The 16,361-nt window shown below is 55.0% G+C and overlaps 2 protein-coding genes across 8 annotated transcripts in view; one reads left to right on the top strand and one right to left on the bottom strand.

Moving 5' to 3' along the window:
- On the bottom strand, positions 1-8,925 carry SLC16A6 (solute carrier family 16 member 6). 2 transcript variants are annotated; one of them, XM_085077365.1, is made up of 6 exons: positions 8,761-8,925; positions 6,441-6,682; positions 5,709-5,852; positions 4,894-5,022; positions 3,206-4,027; positions 1-2,637 (listed from the first exon to the last, which is right to left on the bottom strand). In XM_085077365.1, the coding sequence occupies exons 2-6, from the start codon at positions 6,673-6,675 to the stop codon at positions 2,378-2,380; spliced, it is 1,590 nt and encodes a 529-aa protein (XP_084933491.1). In that variant the 5' UTR covers positions 6,676-6,682; positions 8,761-8,925; the 3' UTR covers positions 1-2,377. The 2 variants fall into 2 exon arrangements, with proteins under 2 accessions (XP_084933491.1, XP_084933492.1); XM_085077366.1 differs by lacking the exons at positions 6,441-6,682; positions 8,761-8,925 and having other exon boundaries at positions 4,894-5,150; positions 5,709-5,845.
- The window catches only part of ARSG (arylsulfatase G), a 24,727-nt gene continuing 16,073 nt past the window's right edge, over positions 7,708-16,361 (top strand). For 2 of the 6 annotated variants that reach the window (XR_014855541.1, XM_085077364.1), the window contains exons 1-2: positions 7,708-7,961; positions 15,637-16,360. Coding sequence is in view for 5 of the 6 variants with exons in the window: in XM_085077364.1 (XP_084933490.1) it covers positions 16,158-16,360 (203 nt within the window). In the remaining variant the exon portion in view is untranslated. Of the gene's footprint in view, positions 7,962-9,241; positions 13,121-13,851; position 16,361 lie in introns of those variants that run through there. The other 4 variants (XM_085077360.1, XM_085077363.1, XM_085077361.1 and 1 more) reach the window with 3 other exon arrangements.

The raw sequence follows: 16,361 nt of genomic DNA on the forward strand, positions 1-16,361 counted from the left end.
AGGGAAAAAAAAAAGGAAAAGTTTATTGCAAATCTCAGTGTTTAAGAGTATTTCCAGAGTCCACTGGGTAACGTTACAAAGCAATCAGTAAGTCCTGCTCTCTGCTGTGCCCTCTCACACACACACTCGCCACTCGCTCCCCTGCTCGTGCCGCGACAGACAGCAACAGAAACGGACTGTGAGGTCAGTGACAAACCTGCTAGTCGAGCTGTATTGGAAACTGCCAATAAAAAAAAAAAAAAGGAAAAATCCCAAACGAACAGAATTACAGTAGAACCTCGCAAATCTGCAGAACAGGGAGCTTCCACACACACGCAAAACCTGGAGGCCTTAAATCCACTTCCAAGCAGTTGTAATAGCAAAGTGCTGTAGTGAGGTCTCGAATCACAAAGACTTCAACAACCTTACAAGGATAGGCTACAGAACATTTACCAGAAAAACGCTTGAAGTATCATAAATTAACAATAAATAAAAAAAAAAAAAAGAACATCGTAATGCGACGTGGTTATTTGTTCATTGATCACTGATTCACACGACTCTTAGTTTCTCTGCAAGGGATCTTCCAGTCCTGGGTGCAACACAGCGAGGTTCTGCTGGCCGTGATAAAGTGCTGAGGCAGAGGAAGGACACGAGACCACAGGTCCCGGGCAGTGAGGATGAATTGCTCCAGCCACTTGGTTGCAAGAGTGCCTGTTTCTTCATTTTTTTTTTTTCTTCATTTTTTTTCTTATTTTACCTTTTTTTTTTGGACATCTAAGACAGAAAAAACAAATCAAGCACCTTCCCAAAAAGAGGTTGTTCTTTTTTTTTTTTTTTTTTTTTCTTTTTTTTCTTTTCTTCTTAAACGGATTGTCCCACATTTCTATGGCTGGTAAAACACAGACAGGTCAGCATAGCAGTTAATGGATGATGCCACTTCCACTTAAATACACAGAAATGGTGGATTGGGAGTTTTTTCATTCCCCCAAACCAGAACAGACTTGTTTGATTTGTCCCCCTGAGTTGCCTAGAGGCGAGAAGATGCATATAGGTGGGGTAAGCAAGCTCGTGTCACCATGAGCAGGAATCTCTCCCGTTAAGACTGAAAGAACAGCTCAAATGTGGTCTTTTGTCCTTCTCTTCACGCACAGGCTCCACTTCATTTCTCACTGAAGCCAGCAGCAAAAAATAAAGAAGCTCCTTGCTGGCTTCGGGGTGAGCTGGGGAAGGGGTGCAGCTCAGCCCAGCCACCCCAGGACCCCCTGGCTGGCAGGGTGAGGAGCAGAGGGACAGGGGAAGGTCCTGGGGGGGCCACAGGCAGCAGGGATTTCCTTGTGCACCTGTGAGAGAAGGTTTTGGGTACATTAAGACATCCTGGGCCAAATCCTCCCTGCGGGGTGGGTTGGTTCTGGCAGCAGTGCCAAGTCTGTGGGCACCAGCTGAGCCTTTTTCCGTGGAAAGAGATGCTGGATCTGTAATTAATTTTTTTTTTCTTTTTAAATAACTGGGTTACTTAAGACTTACCTATTGAAAACAGCTACAGTTTATGCTGTAAGAGTAATTTTCCCAACAATTTCACAAGCAATATAAGATAGGCATTGAAGAGATTGATGTAAAGACAGCTTTCCGTTATGCAGAAGATCATTTTTCCTCTCCAGTTATATGAGCTAACCTCCTTTAACAATCTCAGAATAAATTAATAAATACTAGTTAAATTAGAAACAGTACATCAGATCTGACTATCAACAGAAAACAATTCTAAGGATCCCAGTCAGGAGAAGAAAAATGATCTTGTGAAGTATGTGCAGTAATAACTGGCCGTAAAGACACACGGAGCCTTTGATTTCCCAGCATTTGTGACATTCAAGTTAAGATCATTAGCAATGGTTTCTAACTGTCAGCTATCTAGCCTAGCCTCCTCCTCCTCCTCCAAGCTAAAACATGAGTCTGTGTCCCTCCAGAAGAAGATTCAGTTGGCTACTGGTGGTGTATGAAATGCTCATCTCCAGTTCGTATCATCGGGTTTTGTCTGCGTGGAATTTGTGGTAGGGGATGGGTGACAGTCAGAGGCTGAGCTGCTTCTGCTGTTGCTGTTGTCAGTATTGATGGGATCAGTTGAACCTTTTACCTATGCTTGTTATCAGGAAAGCAAGTGTGCATCACATCTTCATGCTAGATGGAAGTTATTCTTACGTGACTAGCCGTATTTTCTATGGAGCTTTCCATTGTTGGTTAAAAAAGTTCTGTCTAATATTAAAAAAAAAAAAAAAGTTGGTAGCAACTGTTCACATTTAAAATTTCACATTCCCTTTAGAATGGAGCTTTAAAACGTGGAGCAGAGCTGACATTTCCCCCAGCCTTACGCCGAGTACGTTAGATAGAGAAGGAACAGGGTTTTTTATACCACGCTGTCAGAGCCTTTTCCTGAATTTTCTGCTTTCCCAATATCCATGTCTATAAAGTCATCTGGCAGTTCTGGTGGTGGCCCTGCTGTGCTCTCCTCCACCTGCTGCTGCTGTTCCTGCTGCTGCTGCTGCTGGTGGCACAGGCCAGTCTTGCAGGGCCTCACCAGGGCCAGGAACGCTGCCCCCAGCACCATGCCAGCAGCACAGGAGTAAAAGGCTGAGCTGTAGTTCTTTGTCGTATCCACTAAGACACCTACCAAAAAAAAAAACATTTACAGCAGTTAGCCACAGCCCACTCCCTCCCTGCCCTGCCCTGCTGTAGGGTTTTAATCTGCATTTTATCTGCAGCCAAAACTCGGTGGCACACAGACTCCACGTTTAAAAAGTGACCCTGTTGAGTGCTGGGGTAGAGAGGGTCATCTTCAGGCGAGTCAGAAGCCCCATGGCACTGCAGGGATGCTGAGCCCGAGATTCATCAGGCATCTGTTTGTTCTGCCAGGCTTCACCTTTCTGCAGTGGCACAGGCACAGCGAGAGGGATTCGCCTCTGCTGGTGCCTGAAGTGATGCCAGGTTTGGGTTTCTAACAGGATCAGGGTAGCACTGCAGCATTTCCCTTCCCTCTGAGGTTCCTCAGTGCCTCATCCGTGGGACTCTGCAGAGCTGCATTGCAGTCTTCTGGCTCTGGGAGATTCCCAACAGTGGTTGCAGGGCTTTTAGAGGGTGCTGTGATTAGTGCTGCCAGAACACTTCCCAGACAGAGAAAATCACTGACAGCTGTCAAACACCTCCAAAACAAAATTACAATGCAAGTTTTACTTACCTGCAAGGGGTGGTCCAGCCAACCCAGCTAAGCTTTGAATGAAGACGTAGACTCCAGCTGCAGAAGACATCCTCTCGATGCCAACCACGTCGTCTTCAGCCAGGAGGGGAATATGTGTGCCCGCGACCGTGCCGAGCATGAACCCAAAATAAACGCTACATATCATCAAGCCCCAGAATCCAGAGGCAAAGGGGAAGGCAACCAACGCTACCGCCAGCAGGATGACACAGATGAGCTCGATGTAGATCTTGCGGATCGGCTTCTTGTTGAGAACCCAGCCTGCAAAAATCCTGCCAAACACCTCGGCGATGGCCATGGCTGACAGGATGTAGGCAGAGTGGTCCTTGCTGATGCCGAGGCTGCGGCTCAGGGGGATGATGTAGAGGGAGGGAGCGAAGAAGCCCAGGGTTGCAAACAGGCCAAAGAATGCATAACAGATAAAGCTATAGTCTCTCATCACAGAGAAGTCCAGTAGTTTGGTTTTTGGTTCTGGAGGGGTGCTGTTATTTTCAACGGCATTCTGTCCGTGGTGCTTTGGTTCTTCACTTTTCGGCTCTGCTTTGGTTTTTCCAGGCACATTGCTGGGTGAGGTAGTTATATCGACTCCTGAGTCTATGGACTCTATTGAGGTGCATGTTTGCTCGTTTTCAAGCATGTACTTTGTCTCTGTGGACTCCTCTGGAGGCTGTGCTTTCACTTCTTGCTGCTCTCTGATGACGATGGGGCGCAGCAGCGATCCGCAGGCGGTGATGCCGAGCTGCAGCACCCCAACAGAGAGCATGCTGTACCTCCAGCCAATCTGCTCCTTCAGGGCTGTGATTGCTGAGGGAAGAGGGAGAGTGTAACTAGGAAAGCCTGTAGGTACACCAAGGAATTGAATCTACACTGAGGGAAGTCACTGGAGATTCACCACTGGAGGGTTCCAAGTGCCTCTTGAGGAGGCTGAGCAGGGGATCCCTCCTGCCCGAGGCTCTGGCACCCACCTTCCTCCCCTCTGCTGCAGCAGACAGAAGCTAAAAGCTGTGTTTACCACCTGGCTAGCAGAAGCCACCCTCTAGTAGCCCTTCTGAGGTCTCAGCAAGTTTGGGGACAAAGGGGGTGTTGTTTGTAGTGAAGCAGAGCGAAAAAAACCGCTTGAGTTTCATTTCTCAGCTCCCCCCATCCTGAAACCAGCTAGCAGAGGAAGTCTCTTAGCCCTACTCAGAGGTGCACGTCACTGCTTATTTACCAGCCTTCGTTTGCACCCAAAGCAGCTTTGCAGTGGGTATTAGCCCAGAGCACAGCAGAGCACACAAACCACCAAGGGCAGGCGGTGACAGGGCTGTGACGCCTGGGGACAGCTCCCCAAAAGGCTGGAGCACTTTGGCAGCCCGTGCTGAGCACAAGCCCACTAACCTTTGGGAGCAGTTCTGTGTACTGCGTGTGTTTTAAATAGCTGAAGTTTCTCGGGCTTATTTTTAGCCTGCCAGATCTATATAGGGAGCCCGGCGGGCTGCGTATCAGCCAGGCATGTCCTGCGCTGGCACAGGGCACCGGGCAGTGTCACACCGCCCTGGGGCAGCTTGTCACCCTGCCTGCAGGGCACGAGTGCCACGGGCACGTGGGCAACCGCTTGTGGGCACCAATTTGGCTTGGGGAAAGCGTGGCAGCACTGCTGTGACTTGGGTAGGGCATGTGAAACTCCTTACCTGGTGCGAAGGAGAAGACAGCGAAACATTCCCCTGTGGATGCCACCGCTGTGACCAGCGAGCGCCTTTTGTCAAAATACTGTGATAAAATGGTGACAGTCGGGAGGAAGGAGAGGCAGTATCCGAGGCCTGTGAATAAATGCCAAAAATTGCCATAACAACAAGAAAAGGAGGGGGAAACACCGATGCGAGAACACGTTAAGTCGGCTTTCCCGGTGGTCATTACAGTATCATTTCGGCCAAATCAGCAAGTCACCCTGGAAGAAAATCATTGGGGAAACCAGAATGTTATTTTTTTGTAAATTGGAGGCGGGAAGAGAAAAAAAAAAATAGAAAAAAGGAAAGTTAAAACCCAAACCAAGAGACCCAGCCTCCCAAACCTGCTAGATAATGCCTTCTGCTCCCAAACAGCCAGCAGGGTCCACTTTGAGGACCTCATCTGTTTAAAGTATTTGAGCCTGTAGCAGCTGTTCCCCTAAGCAAGGCAAGCTGCTGGCCATGGATGTGAGCAGGACACCCAGACCAGGCTGGAGAGGGGAAAAAGTACCAGGAGAAGAAACCAAAGACAGAGGGAGCGTTAGAGGATTTGATGCAGGGCGCAGCTTTGGTCTCCCCAGCGATCCCAGTCCATCGGGTGAGCTGCAGGAGCACAGGGCTGAGTCCAGGGTGGAGCCCAGGGTGAGGCAGGGCAGAAAGCCAAGCCTGGGGCCATCCCTGCTCCGGGATCAGCACCAGAGGGGCAGCAGCGCCAAGCACACCCCGTGTGCTCACGGGAAGCCGCAGGAAGGAGGAACAGCTCTGGCCAGGGGACTCACCGGAGATGATGCCGATGGTGACATACATGTCCACCACAGAGCGGGCGAAGGAGGCGATGACCATGCCGCTGCTGACCAGCAGCCCCCCGGCCATCACCACCAGGCGGTGGCCGAAGCGGTTGCTGAGGACTGTCGACAGAGGAGCTGGAGAGGGAGAGAGCCGTGGTCAGCGCCCAACTCAGCAATTCACAGCCACCATCTCCTGCAGAGGCTCTTCTCATGCTCCTGCCCAGGTCCCCGTGAGGTGCCACCTCCCTGCACAGCACAGCATCACCCCAAAACCACCCTCCGAGCACTGCACAGCTCACAGCATTCAGGCTGTGCTCAAAAATCACCAGAACAGACTTAAAGACGTGCACGTGGCAGCCTGGGACAAATCTGCAGCCACACGCCTGGATGCCGCTGGATTTCAGCAAGGCTCAAGTTATTTCTAATCCTTTTCACTGCAGAGTTTGGTTTCAAAACTATTTTTTGCCCCTTGCTGGTCAGACCTGAACAACTGGGTCAGGCTCAGTGACACAGACCATGTCCCTGCACCACCCAAGGATACCAGTTGGGGCTCAAAGGGACTGCCAGGCTGAGACAGACATTTCTTGGCATTTGAGGAGCAGCTTTATGGCTGTGATTTAATTCATAATGGAGCCATTAGAGGCACGAAAGTCCCAGTGCCAGGTCCTTGTGTGCTGAGTCAGCAGCACGGCTGCCCCTTGCACCTGCGCCTGCTCCTCTTACCTGTGAAGGTCTGTACAAACACACATATGGATATAATCCAGGATATCCTGCTGTTGGTTTCGTCAAAGCTTTCCATCAGGTCGTTGAAGAAGACTCCAAATGATTTGATGATGCCGTATGTCAGGGCTTCCACAACAAAGAACGCAAAAGCGACTGTCCAGCCCCATCCTCCGTCAGGCACTTTAGTATAAACGTTTGCAGAGGTGCACGGCATCTTTACAGCTTTGACCGTCATTTTGGATCTGGGAGAAGAGGAGAGAGGGAGACAGGGGTCAGTTTGAGTTGAATTTTGCTGGAGGAGGCACAGCCTGGGAGCTGTAGCACACCGAGCCGGACCCAGTGCTGCTGAGGGATTAAGTTTGGGACTTGGGCTGATGTTTCTGCCTCTGTCCCTCCACGGGCTCCTTCCTGCTGGTGCCCTGTGAGTCCAGCAGCAGAAACTCTCGGCTCAGCAGCCAGGCGAGCTGTTCCCAAGCCCGGGAGCTGGGAGCTGTCATCTGTCTGTCGCTGCACGGGGGTGGATGGATGCAGTTCGTGAAAGATCCACGGCGGAACCCAGCGCGGGCTGGGCTGCTGCAGGAACCCCAGGGCACCCGTCCTCCCCAGCCTGGCTGTCCCCAAAATGGCAGCTCAGGGCTGTCCACACCTCAAAACGGGCGCTGGGGACACCCCCACTTCCACCAGCTCCCCTGCTACCCTTGGCACCAGTGCCACCCCCGGGGCAGGGGGGGCTGCAGGGGATCACCCCATGAGACACGGGGTGTCTGCAGCCCTGCCCCGTGTCACCCGGGGGCTGCGGGGGTGCAGGGGCAGCTTTGGTCCCACATGGAGCTCCTCGTGGAACTCCAGCACTGCCACAACTGCACAGGGGGGACAGCGCCGGTGTCACAGTCAGGGGGAGGACACTGTGCTGGGGTCACCACCACACCTGCTCGGGGGGGACAGTGCTGGGGTGACAGTCCTGGGCTCGCTGCCACACCTGCGTGGGGGGTCCAGTGTGCCAGGGTAACTGTCACACTCGCATGGGGGGCACTGAGCTGACGCCACTGCACTGCCACACCTGCAGGGGGACAGTGACAGCACCACTGCCATTCCTGTGCAGGGGGACAGTGACAGGACCACCGCCACACCTGTGCATGGGGGTCCACAGTGCCAGGGTCACTGCCACACCTGTGCAGGGGGACAGTGCCGGGGTCACCGCCATACACCTGTGCACGGGGACAGTGCCGGGGTCACTGCCACACCTCCGTGCCCAGCACACACTGCAGGGTCAGTCCCCGGCGCTGTGTCCCCGCAGGCACCCGGGAGTGGCCCGAGCGGTGGCCCTGAGCACTCGCCCCGTGCGCTGCCCGTCCCGCCGGACCTGCGGCTGTGCCGTGCGCTCCCCCCGCGCCGCCGGCCCCGGCAGCCTGCAGGCATTTCCCTCCTCCATTTTAGCCTCGGATCGGCGGCACGGCGTGCAGGGCGCGGGCAGCCCGGGCGGCTCCCCCCAGCCCCGGGCGGCTCGGCACGGCGGAGCAGGCGAGTGCGCGGCACCGGCACCGGAGCGCGGCGGGGCCGAGCGGGAGCTCGGCCGGGCTCGGACCCCGCTCCAGGGCTCCCCGAGCGGGGCAGGGGGGTCCCCAGGGCCCGCAGCCCCTCCCGCCGTGCCGCATGGCAGTGCGCGGCTCCCGGGGGATCCTCCGCGCGGGGATGGATGGATGGAGCGAGGCGTGGGCTCTGCATCCCTGCGCTGCCGCCCGGCTCTGCTCGGCTCGGCTCTGCCGCGCTCTGCCGTGCCGCAGCCCGGCGGGGCGAGGGGCACCGCGGGACCCCCGAAGTTTGCGGGAAGTGCCGGGAGACCCCCCGGGAGAGGGGACGGGGCTGCCGTGAATTCCTGTGTCACCGCGCGGGCGGCGGGGGGAGAGCGGAGCGGGAGCGAGCACGCTTTGGGAACAAACAAAAAAAAATTAGATAAGGAAAAGGAAAACAACGCAGCGAAACCGCAAACCTGGGCGTGCGTTTTGTACATGTAAAGATTAAAAGAAATAATGATGGCGGGGGGAAAACTGCAAATGAAGCAGCCGGAGCGCAGGGGCCCGGCGTGCCTCCCCTTCCCTGCATCACTTTCCCAACATTTCAGCCCTGATTCCTGCATCGCCGGGGCCGCGGGCTAAAAATACAGGGATGCGGGCGAGGGGAGGTGGGGAAGGAAAACGCTGGAAAAACGGAAAAAATAATGTTAAAAAGAGCCCTGAAAGGGGGGAAAAATTAAAAAACCGGGAAACAAAGCCCTCCCCCACCCCGCTCCCCGGAATCCCCGGGCGGCAGCCCCACTCACCCGGTGCTGCGGCGGGGTCAGGGGCTGCCCATGGCCCGGGAGGGCGAGCGGGCGACCCTCGGCTCGGAGGCTGCCCCGCTGCCCGCCGGCCTCCGGCCGCTGCTGCTCCGCTGCCCGCGGCGGCGGCTGCTGCTGCTCGGTGCTCGCTCGCAGCCCTTTTATACCGGCTGCAGCCGGTCTCCGCCGGCGGCTCCGCAGCGCCCATGTGCGCGGCGCCGGGCCCGGCTCGCCCAGCGGCGGCACCGCGTGTGCGGGAGGGGCGCTGCAGCCGCCGCCAGCTCGGCGGGGTCACCAGCCCTGCCAGCCCCGGGAACCCTCCAGGCAGCGCCCCGGCAGCCCCCGGCCCGTTCCTGCCCCGCACGGGGCGCTCCGGCAGGTGCCGGGCCGGAGCGGGTCCGCAGCATCCCCGGGGTACAGAGCCCGCAGCATCCCCGGGGTACAGTGCCCGCAGCATCCCCGGGGTACAGTGCCCGCAGCATCCCCGGGATTTAGTGCCCGCAGCATCCCCGGGTGCCTCGCAGCGGTGCGGGTGGGATGCATACCGGAGCCCCCCGTCCCCGGTGGGTGCTGCTTTTGGGGGTGACACAATGTGTTTGTCCCCTCTGAGCGTGACTCCCCTCTGAGTGATTCCCCAAAAATGCGGTTTTAGGGGAAATATATCCCTTACTTGTGTTTTTCAGGACAAAACATCTCCTTTAGTTGCGTTTTTAGGGAGCAACGTCTCTCTCGGTTGTGTTTTGAGGGGAAACCATGTCCTTTAGTTGTATTTTTAGGGGAAACCATGTCCTTTCGTTGCAATTTTAGGGGAGAACATCTCCCGTGGTTGCATTCTTAGGGGAAAATGTTTTCCTTGCTTGAATTTTTAGGGGGAACCATCGCTCTTGGTTGTATTTTTAGGGAAAACATCTCCCTTAGTGGTTTTTTGGGGGTTTTTTTCTTAAGGAAAAGCCTTTCCCTTAGTTGTATTTTTACAGAAAACATCTCCTTTAGTTGCATTCCTCAGGAAAAACATCTTCCTCAGTTAAATTTTTAGGGGGAACCATCTCTGTTAGTTGCATTTTTAGGGGGGAAATATCTCCCTTGGCTGTATTTTTTTGGGAAACCATTTCCTTTAGTTGTATTTTTAGGGGAAAAACGTGTCCTTTTGTTGCATTTTTAAGGAAAACATCTCCCTTGCTTGCATTTCTAGGGGAAACCAATTCCCTTAGTTGCATTTTTTTAGGGAAAAACATCTCCCTCGGTTGCATTTTTTTAGGGAAAACATGTCCCTTGGTTGAATTGTAAGGGGAAAACATTTCCCTTAGTTGCACATTGAGGAGAAACCAACTCCCTTAAGTTGCATTTTTAAGGGAAAACACGTCCCTTATGCAGGAAGCTTAAAAAGTAGGGAATTGTGAGTCAAGCAAAGCAGGAGAGACCGACTCACCACCGACAGGGATGGGGAGGGAGGGAGCAGGAGTTCAGTCATCCCAAAATCACAGAACGTCCTGAGCTGGAAGGGAATCATTGAGTCCAACCCCTGGCCCTGCACAGTCACCCAAAAATCACACTCTGCATCCCTGAGAACATTGTCCAACCCCTGCTGGAGCTCTGGCAGCCTCAGCTCACTGCTGCTGCTGCATCCTGCTCCTGTTCCCCATGTGCTGGGCACAGATGGATGCTGCCAGGAGCTTTTGGAGTCTGGCACCATTCCTTGTGACTTGTGGGCCTGCAGGGAACAGCAGAGGGGTCAGAGTGGCTGGGTGAGCACACCTCTCCTCACCTGCCCACCTGGGATCTGCGCTCCAAACTGGGCTAGAACCCCAAGACACTGTTGGGTTAATGTGGAACCTGCTGATCCTGGTTCACACCCCTGGAAAACGGACCCAGGTTAAAGTGTTCCTGCAGTGCGAGGGCTGCTGTGTTTGGTTTGGCCAGAGTCCCTTCTCCTGCTTTTCCCTTCTTTTGTCACAGTGAGATGGCTAGTGGGACAGCTCAGCCAAGGGCAGCAGGCAGTTGGGGCAAAATTCTGCACATTCCCCAAAATGAGGCAGATTGTTCCTTTTGCTCAGGAACTTTGGGAAGGCTGCTGGTGGTTTCTCATGGCAATGCTGGCCCAACAGCTGCTGCCTCCAACAAGTGCTGGTGCTCTCAGGGAGGTTTCAGCAGCTTCACTCCTCACAGTCCCATCCTAAACAAGCTGAAATCCACCCGAAATCCATCAGAAATCCATCAGAAATCCATCAGAAATCTGGGTGCTCAGCCCCAGGATTGCCCCCTGTGTGTCCTTGGCACCCTCAATCTCCTGTCCCACAGGAAAACCCTTCCTCTGAGAGAACCTTTGAGGTGGTTCCCCTTGCCCTGCCTTTCAGGGGTGCAGCTAAAGGCTGACCACCCCTCTGGCCGTGCAGAGCCAAAATCCCATTATTCAGGCTTTTCCTCGGCCATGGGTCACCCTCCCCTCGCTGAAATTCCTCCTGGCAGCGACAGTGCAAGTGGTTGTGGGACAACAAAAGAGGTTTGTGCCTCCAGGGGAGAAATAAGAGTGCAAATATCTTTGGCATGAAAAACCCCAAGTGATTTGCTCCTCGGTATTTCTTGTCGGTGCTTTGCATCTGTCTCTGCCTCACCTTCTCATTCCTTTCCTTTGGGCTTTCCAAGAGCAATACGGCTTTGGGGAGCGATGGGGGCTCCCTGTGGGGGGACAGGGATGGTGGCTGCAGCCTCTCCAGGGCTTCCCAGCTCCACTGTAAATCCTGCTTGCCCACTTTTGGGGCATTTCCCTGCTGCCCAGCTTGGCTGTGCCTTGCCAGGATCCTTTTCCCCAGGGCACCGTGGGTCCATCCCGTGCCTGGCAGTGCTGGCAGCAGGACGTGCCTCTCCATCATCCCGGGCACTGCAGCAGCCCAGGGGCACGGCTGGGCTTTGAGGGCTCTGAAATCCACAGGGAAGCAGAGCAAACGTCCTGTCTGTGGGCATAAATCAGGCAGGAGCTGGAAAACAGGGCGGGCTGGGAGAGCAGGGGAGCACAGGGCCCCTGTGCTGAGCCGCCGGATGGCTCAGGGACTTCCAGTTCATTTATTCTGCCGGGGTTTGCCCAGCCCTGCTCGGCATGTGAAATGTTTTCTCTGAAAGAACCAGCAGTGAGATGGGTGAAAAACATTCTCCTGTCCCCTGGCAGGAATCCTGGTAAATCTGCAGAAGTATGTTTTTGTCGGTGCTGCTTATTCTGTGAGTGGAACCAGTACAAACTCTTCCAGGAGAAAACCTTTTTCCTGGAATAAAGTCCTGACTCTGCTCAGAGCATTGTCAGGACGGTTGTGCTGAGAATGGAGCTTTGGTGGTAAACATGTCAGCATGGGGAGGCCCAGCAGGGCAGACAGAGCTCCTGCACCCTCTGCCCCATGGACAGACCCCTCACAGGTACCTGCTGCCCTTCTCTGTGCTTAAATCGATAGCTCAGCAAGCTTGGACTGCAAACAAAACATGGATTTATTCTTCTGCCCTCTGAAAGCCTGTCTGCCCCACCATCCATCCCAGACATCCCCAATGGGGTCAGCAGCTACACATCCCCATCCCACAGCACTCAGCCCCTGGGGGGTCAGCACAACCTGCTGCTTGCCTGCCTCAGTTTCTCTGCCCCCGACTGGCACCAGGGGTGACACTGGGAGCTCCTGGAGTGGTCCTGACTAGCAGCAGGTATTTGCTCTGGTTGGAATTTCACATCCCTTGCTGTGTCCTTATCTCTGTTCTCCTCGTGGCTGGCTGGGGATGCCTGCTGGGACTTCCAGCAGGGCCACTGGTGGGTTTGGGCTGGAGATCAGAGCTGGGACACCCTGGGAGGGTTGTGAGCCCCGGGAGCTGGCAGGGATAGCTCAGCACAGCTGGGTGTGCTTCAAAGGGCGGCAGGTTTTTCTGGGCTCCAGCCACTGCTTTGCTCTCCAGGCAGCCGTGAAAATGTGGAAGAATGTGAAAAATGTGAAAATGATCGCGCTGGCCCCAAGATTTGTAAACTTTCTGGTTAATGTGTAATGAATACATGACAGATCCTGCCAGTGTCGTGCTGGTGACCCCTCTGTGGTGGCACTGCCAGCGGTGACATCCCGGAGAGCCATCTCCCCTCCTGTGCTCTGGGCCAGCCCAGGGGTGTCCTGATTGAAGAGGCTCTGGGGCTTTTCTAAACTGGTTTATCTGGTTTGGACTTCTCCAGGTTCCTGCGAACCACCTCGCCTGGCTTGCAGAAGGCAGGTTATTTATTTGTTTAATCCTCCCCTGGTGCCAGGTGCGTGCTGTGCCGCCCAGGTGTGCCTGTCCAGCCGAGCAGCACTCTGCCAACGCCGCTCATCCAGAGCCCTTGGATCCTGGGAATGATTCCACCCAGGTAGCTCATCCAGCTGCAGCCACCTGTGCAGTGTTTCCTGCTTGGCACAGGGCGAGGTGCCGCAGTGTTCCTGCCACAGGCAGCCTGGGGAATTTCTCCTGAGTCTCTCTCTTTTTGCAGAAACAGCTAAAAGTTGTTCTTTCAGCGCTGGGTCTGAAAATTTGCCATTGTGGCCAAGCTGGAGGGGAGCAGAGGTGCTGCAGGTCCTGGTGCAGTGGTGGACAAGGACTGGGATTTATCCCAGGGAGGCTCCCACCTCCTCCTGGGGGATTTAGGGTGGGGGCAGAGCCAGCACAGCCCGGACTCAGCTGGAATTTGAGCTGAGCAGGGTCAGAGAGGGCTCAGAGTGCAGCGCAGCTGATGCCAAGGGATGGCCTCACGCTCTGCCGGGCTTGGATGTGGTCGGGATGTGGATGTTCCACCTCGCCTTCAAACGGCCTCCGAGCATCAGGGATCAAGGAGAGTTGTCTGATGCTAATGCATGAATTTCAGCCCTGGATGACTTTCCCTGTAATTTAGGGAGGAGAGAGTGTCCTTTGAAAGTTGTTTGGGTTGTTTTTGTTAGCTGTGTCATCCTGGCGTTTCTCCCCAGATAAATGGATGGGACAGAGGTTTGTGGGTTCGGCTGCTTGGAGGTTTTTGGTTTTTCTGTGTGGCTGCAGGTGCAGCTGGGGGGTTCCTGGTGCAGGCTGTGGGGTGCAGGGTTGGGAGGGGTCTGGGATGTGTGGAGGATGTTTGGAGAGGGTGGGGTTTGGCACAGAGACCCTGCTCAGCCTGGCAGAGCAGCCGGGAGCTGCTGGGTGCCAGCGAGGTGCCAGAGGGCAGGATTAGGTGTTGTGTCTTCCCAGAAAGCCTGAACACCAACTGCCTCAGGAGCTCAGCTCAACTCTGGGGCTTTGTTTTCCCCAAAACCCAATGCTGCACAGGGGGATATCCTGCTCCATCTCCCTGCAGACACTCCCAGACAGGGGACTGGGATGGCGCTGAGGTCACCCTGACCACGCTGCTCCTATGAAGTTGGTGGCTCAGTTCTGTGCTGTCCTTGGCCCAGTTGGGCTCAGACCCTGAGCAGGTGTTGGACCAAAGCAGAGCTGCTCCTTTCAAGCTCCCATCCATGAAGAAATCCAAGGAAATAGCAAAGGAAAATTTGTTTTGAAAACAAAGACAGCTTTGCTGCCATCGACCATGTGCAGATAGCTGATCTCAGTTGTTGGAGCTCTGGGGATGCAGGAGGGTGCAGAACAGGACCTGAGCTCGTGGGCTGTGCTGGGGCAGAGCTGAGCAGCCTCTCTTTTAGCTGAGCCCCTTCCCACCACATCCCACCCCCGTTAGCTGATGTACCGAGAGCCTCCAGGCTTTATAAATTAACACTCTGGGCTATGAATTATGAATGGAGCCACATCTCTGATCACTGCAATGCTCTGCTGACAGCCCAGGAGCTGCTGATGCCAGCGACAGCCCAAAGCTTTTAAAGATGTGAGCAGCAAAACCTGAGAATCATTTACTTCGCGAGCTACAAACCTCTTGGCCTACAGATGGGGCTCATCGTATTCCCTCTCCTGCCTCCTCCTGTCGTGTTCTCCTCTTTGGTTTCCCACTATTGCCTTCTCCATTCTCCCTCTCTGTTTGGCTTGAGGGATGTCATCCTGCTGGCTTGTGCTGACCATCCCATGGGATCTGCATCCTTCACAGCACCTTCCTGCCCCAAGGCTGCTGCTCCCAGCTGGAGACAGCTGCCCCAGCGCTGGGTCCTGACCATCCCCAAGCCAGGCACAGACCCCACAGCATCCCCACAGCCAGTGCAGAGCTCCTGGAGCAGGACTCAGTGGGATTTTGGCAGATCTCTGCAGCTTCATCCCCCTTTGGCCATAGCTGTGTGCTCAGGACATCCTATCCCTCAGCTCCATCTGCTCGTGGAGCTCTGCCACAGCTCCATCTCTGCCATCGGTCTTTGGGGGGTTTGTCCTTGAACCTTTCCATCTCTGGAGGCCAAATCCTGCCCTAAGCAGCTGGATGTGCTCAATCCTGGGTATTCCTGGGGTTTTTTGCCCTCTGGATTTTCATGGAGTCCTGCCTCCTGACCTCTGGGAAAGCTTCCTCTGGCAGCTGGGCTGTGCTGCCTGCTCTGGCAGCACTGGGGCAGCAGGAGCAGAACTCAATTAAACAATGAGCTTCAGACACTTGTCAGTTGTCACAATGAAAGCAAAGCCCTGCACGTTCCCCTCATGGTGCTCCAGAGACAGCCAAGGGAGCAGAGCTGTTCCTGGGGATGGCAGGAGAAAGGAAACCATCCCAGCTGTTCCTGGGGATGGCAGGAGCACAGGAAACCATCCCAGCCTGAGCAGTGGGTACAGGAAAGGGACACTCCTTATTCCCAGTCCTGTCCAGCTGAGCCATTGCAAACCATGCAGCAAAACTTCCAGGATAAAGCCTGTGCACCTGGAGAAGGTTTTGCCCTGGGCTGGGCTGCAGGAGCACTTGGCACATCCTCACTGTGCTTTGTTTCCCTCTCGCAGGGGATGCTGTAGCTGTGCTGGTGAAGGATGCACTGACAGAGCCTCAGCGGTTTTTTCTCCACCTGGAGGGGCTTGAGGCTGCAGGGAAGGAGCTGTTTTTGGACACAAACATCCCTCGGGCTGCGGTGAGGGGAGAGGAGCCGCCGCGGATCGAACCCGCTCCTGCAGGGGAAAATACCGCTCCGGTTTGGTGTCTAATTAGATATTTACCAGGAAGGAAGGAAAGATATAAATAGGGTGACAGTGACTTCAAAGCGTGTTTTTTGACTTCTAAGAATAACACCTTTGCTGGCGCTGATTTCGGGAATATCGGCTGTGCCTGGGTGTGAAAGACGGAGGAGGTGTCGCAGCTCGGTCGGCAGCCAAGGGAGCAAAGTCAGACCCCTGGCCCCAGGGGACAGGCTGAGGAAGGGACAGAGCCCTGCAAAGCTCAGCTGCACCCACAGGGGCACAGCAGAGGGATTTTGGGGCAGACGAAGCCGCCGGTGGTGCAGCGTGGGCGGGAGGGGACGTGTGGCACCATGGGGACCCTGTCCCTGTCCCTGTGGGCAGTGCTGGTGCTCGCCGTGGTGCTGGTGGCACTCTGGGCTCCCTGCGTGGTGAGCCAGCAGCCCAACTTCATTGTCATCCTGGCCGATGATGTGGGCTGGGGGGATCTGGGCGCCAACTGGGCAGAGACCAAGGAGACACCGCATTTGGATCGGCTGGCTGCCGAAGGAACGAGG

Source organism: Lichenostomus cassidix, chromosome 18 (genome assembly GCF_008360975.1).
Source record: "Lichenostomus cassidix isolate B80296 chromosome 18, HeHo_3.0, whole genome shotgun sequence".
Taxonomy (NCBI): Eukaryota; Metazoa; Chordata; class Aves; order Passeriformes; family Meliphagidae; genus Lichenostomus; species Lichenostomus cassidix.

Coding starts and splice junctions, on each gene's coding strand:
- SLC16A6 (XM_085077365.1), bottom strand. CDS start 6,675: ATGACGGTCAAAGCTGTAAAGATGCCGTGCACCTCTGCAAACGTTTAT. Junction 5,023..5,708: donor CACCATCGGCATCATCTCCG/GTGAGTCCCCTG, acceptor ATTTATTCACAG/GCCTCGGATACTGCCTCTCC. Junction 2,638..3,205: donor GGCTGGACCACCCCTTGCAG/GTAAGTAAAACT, acceptor TTTTTTTGGTAG/GTGTCTTAGTGGATACGACA.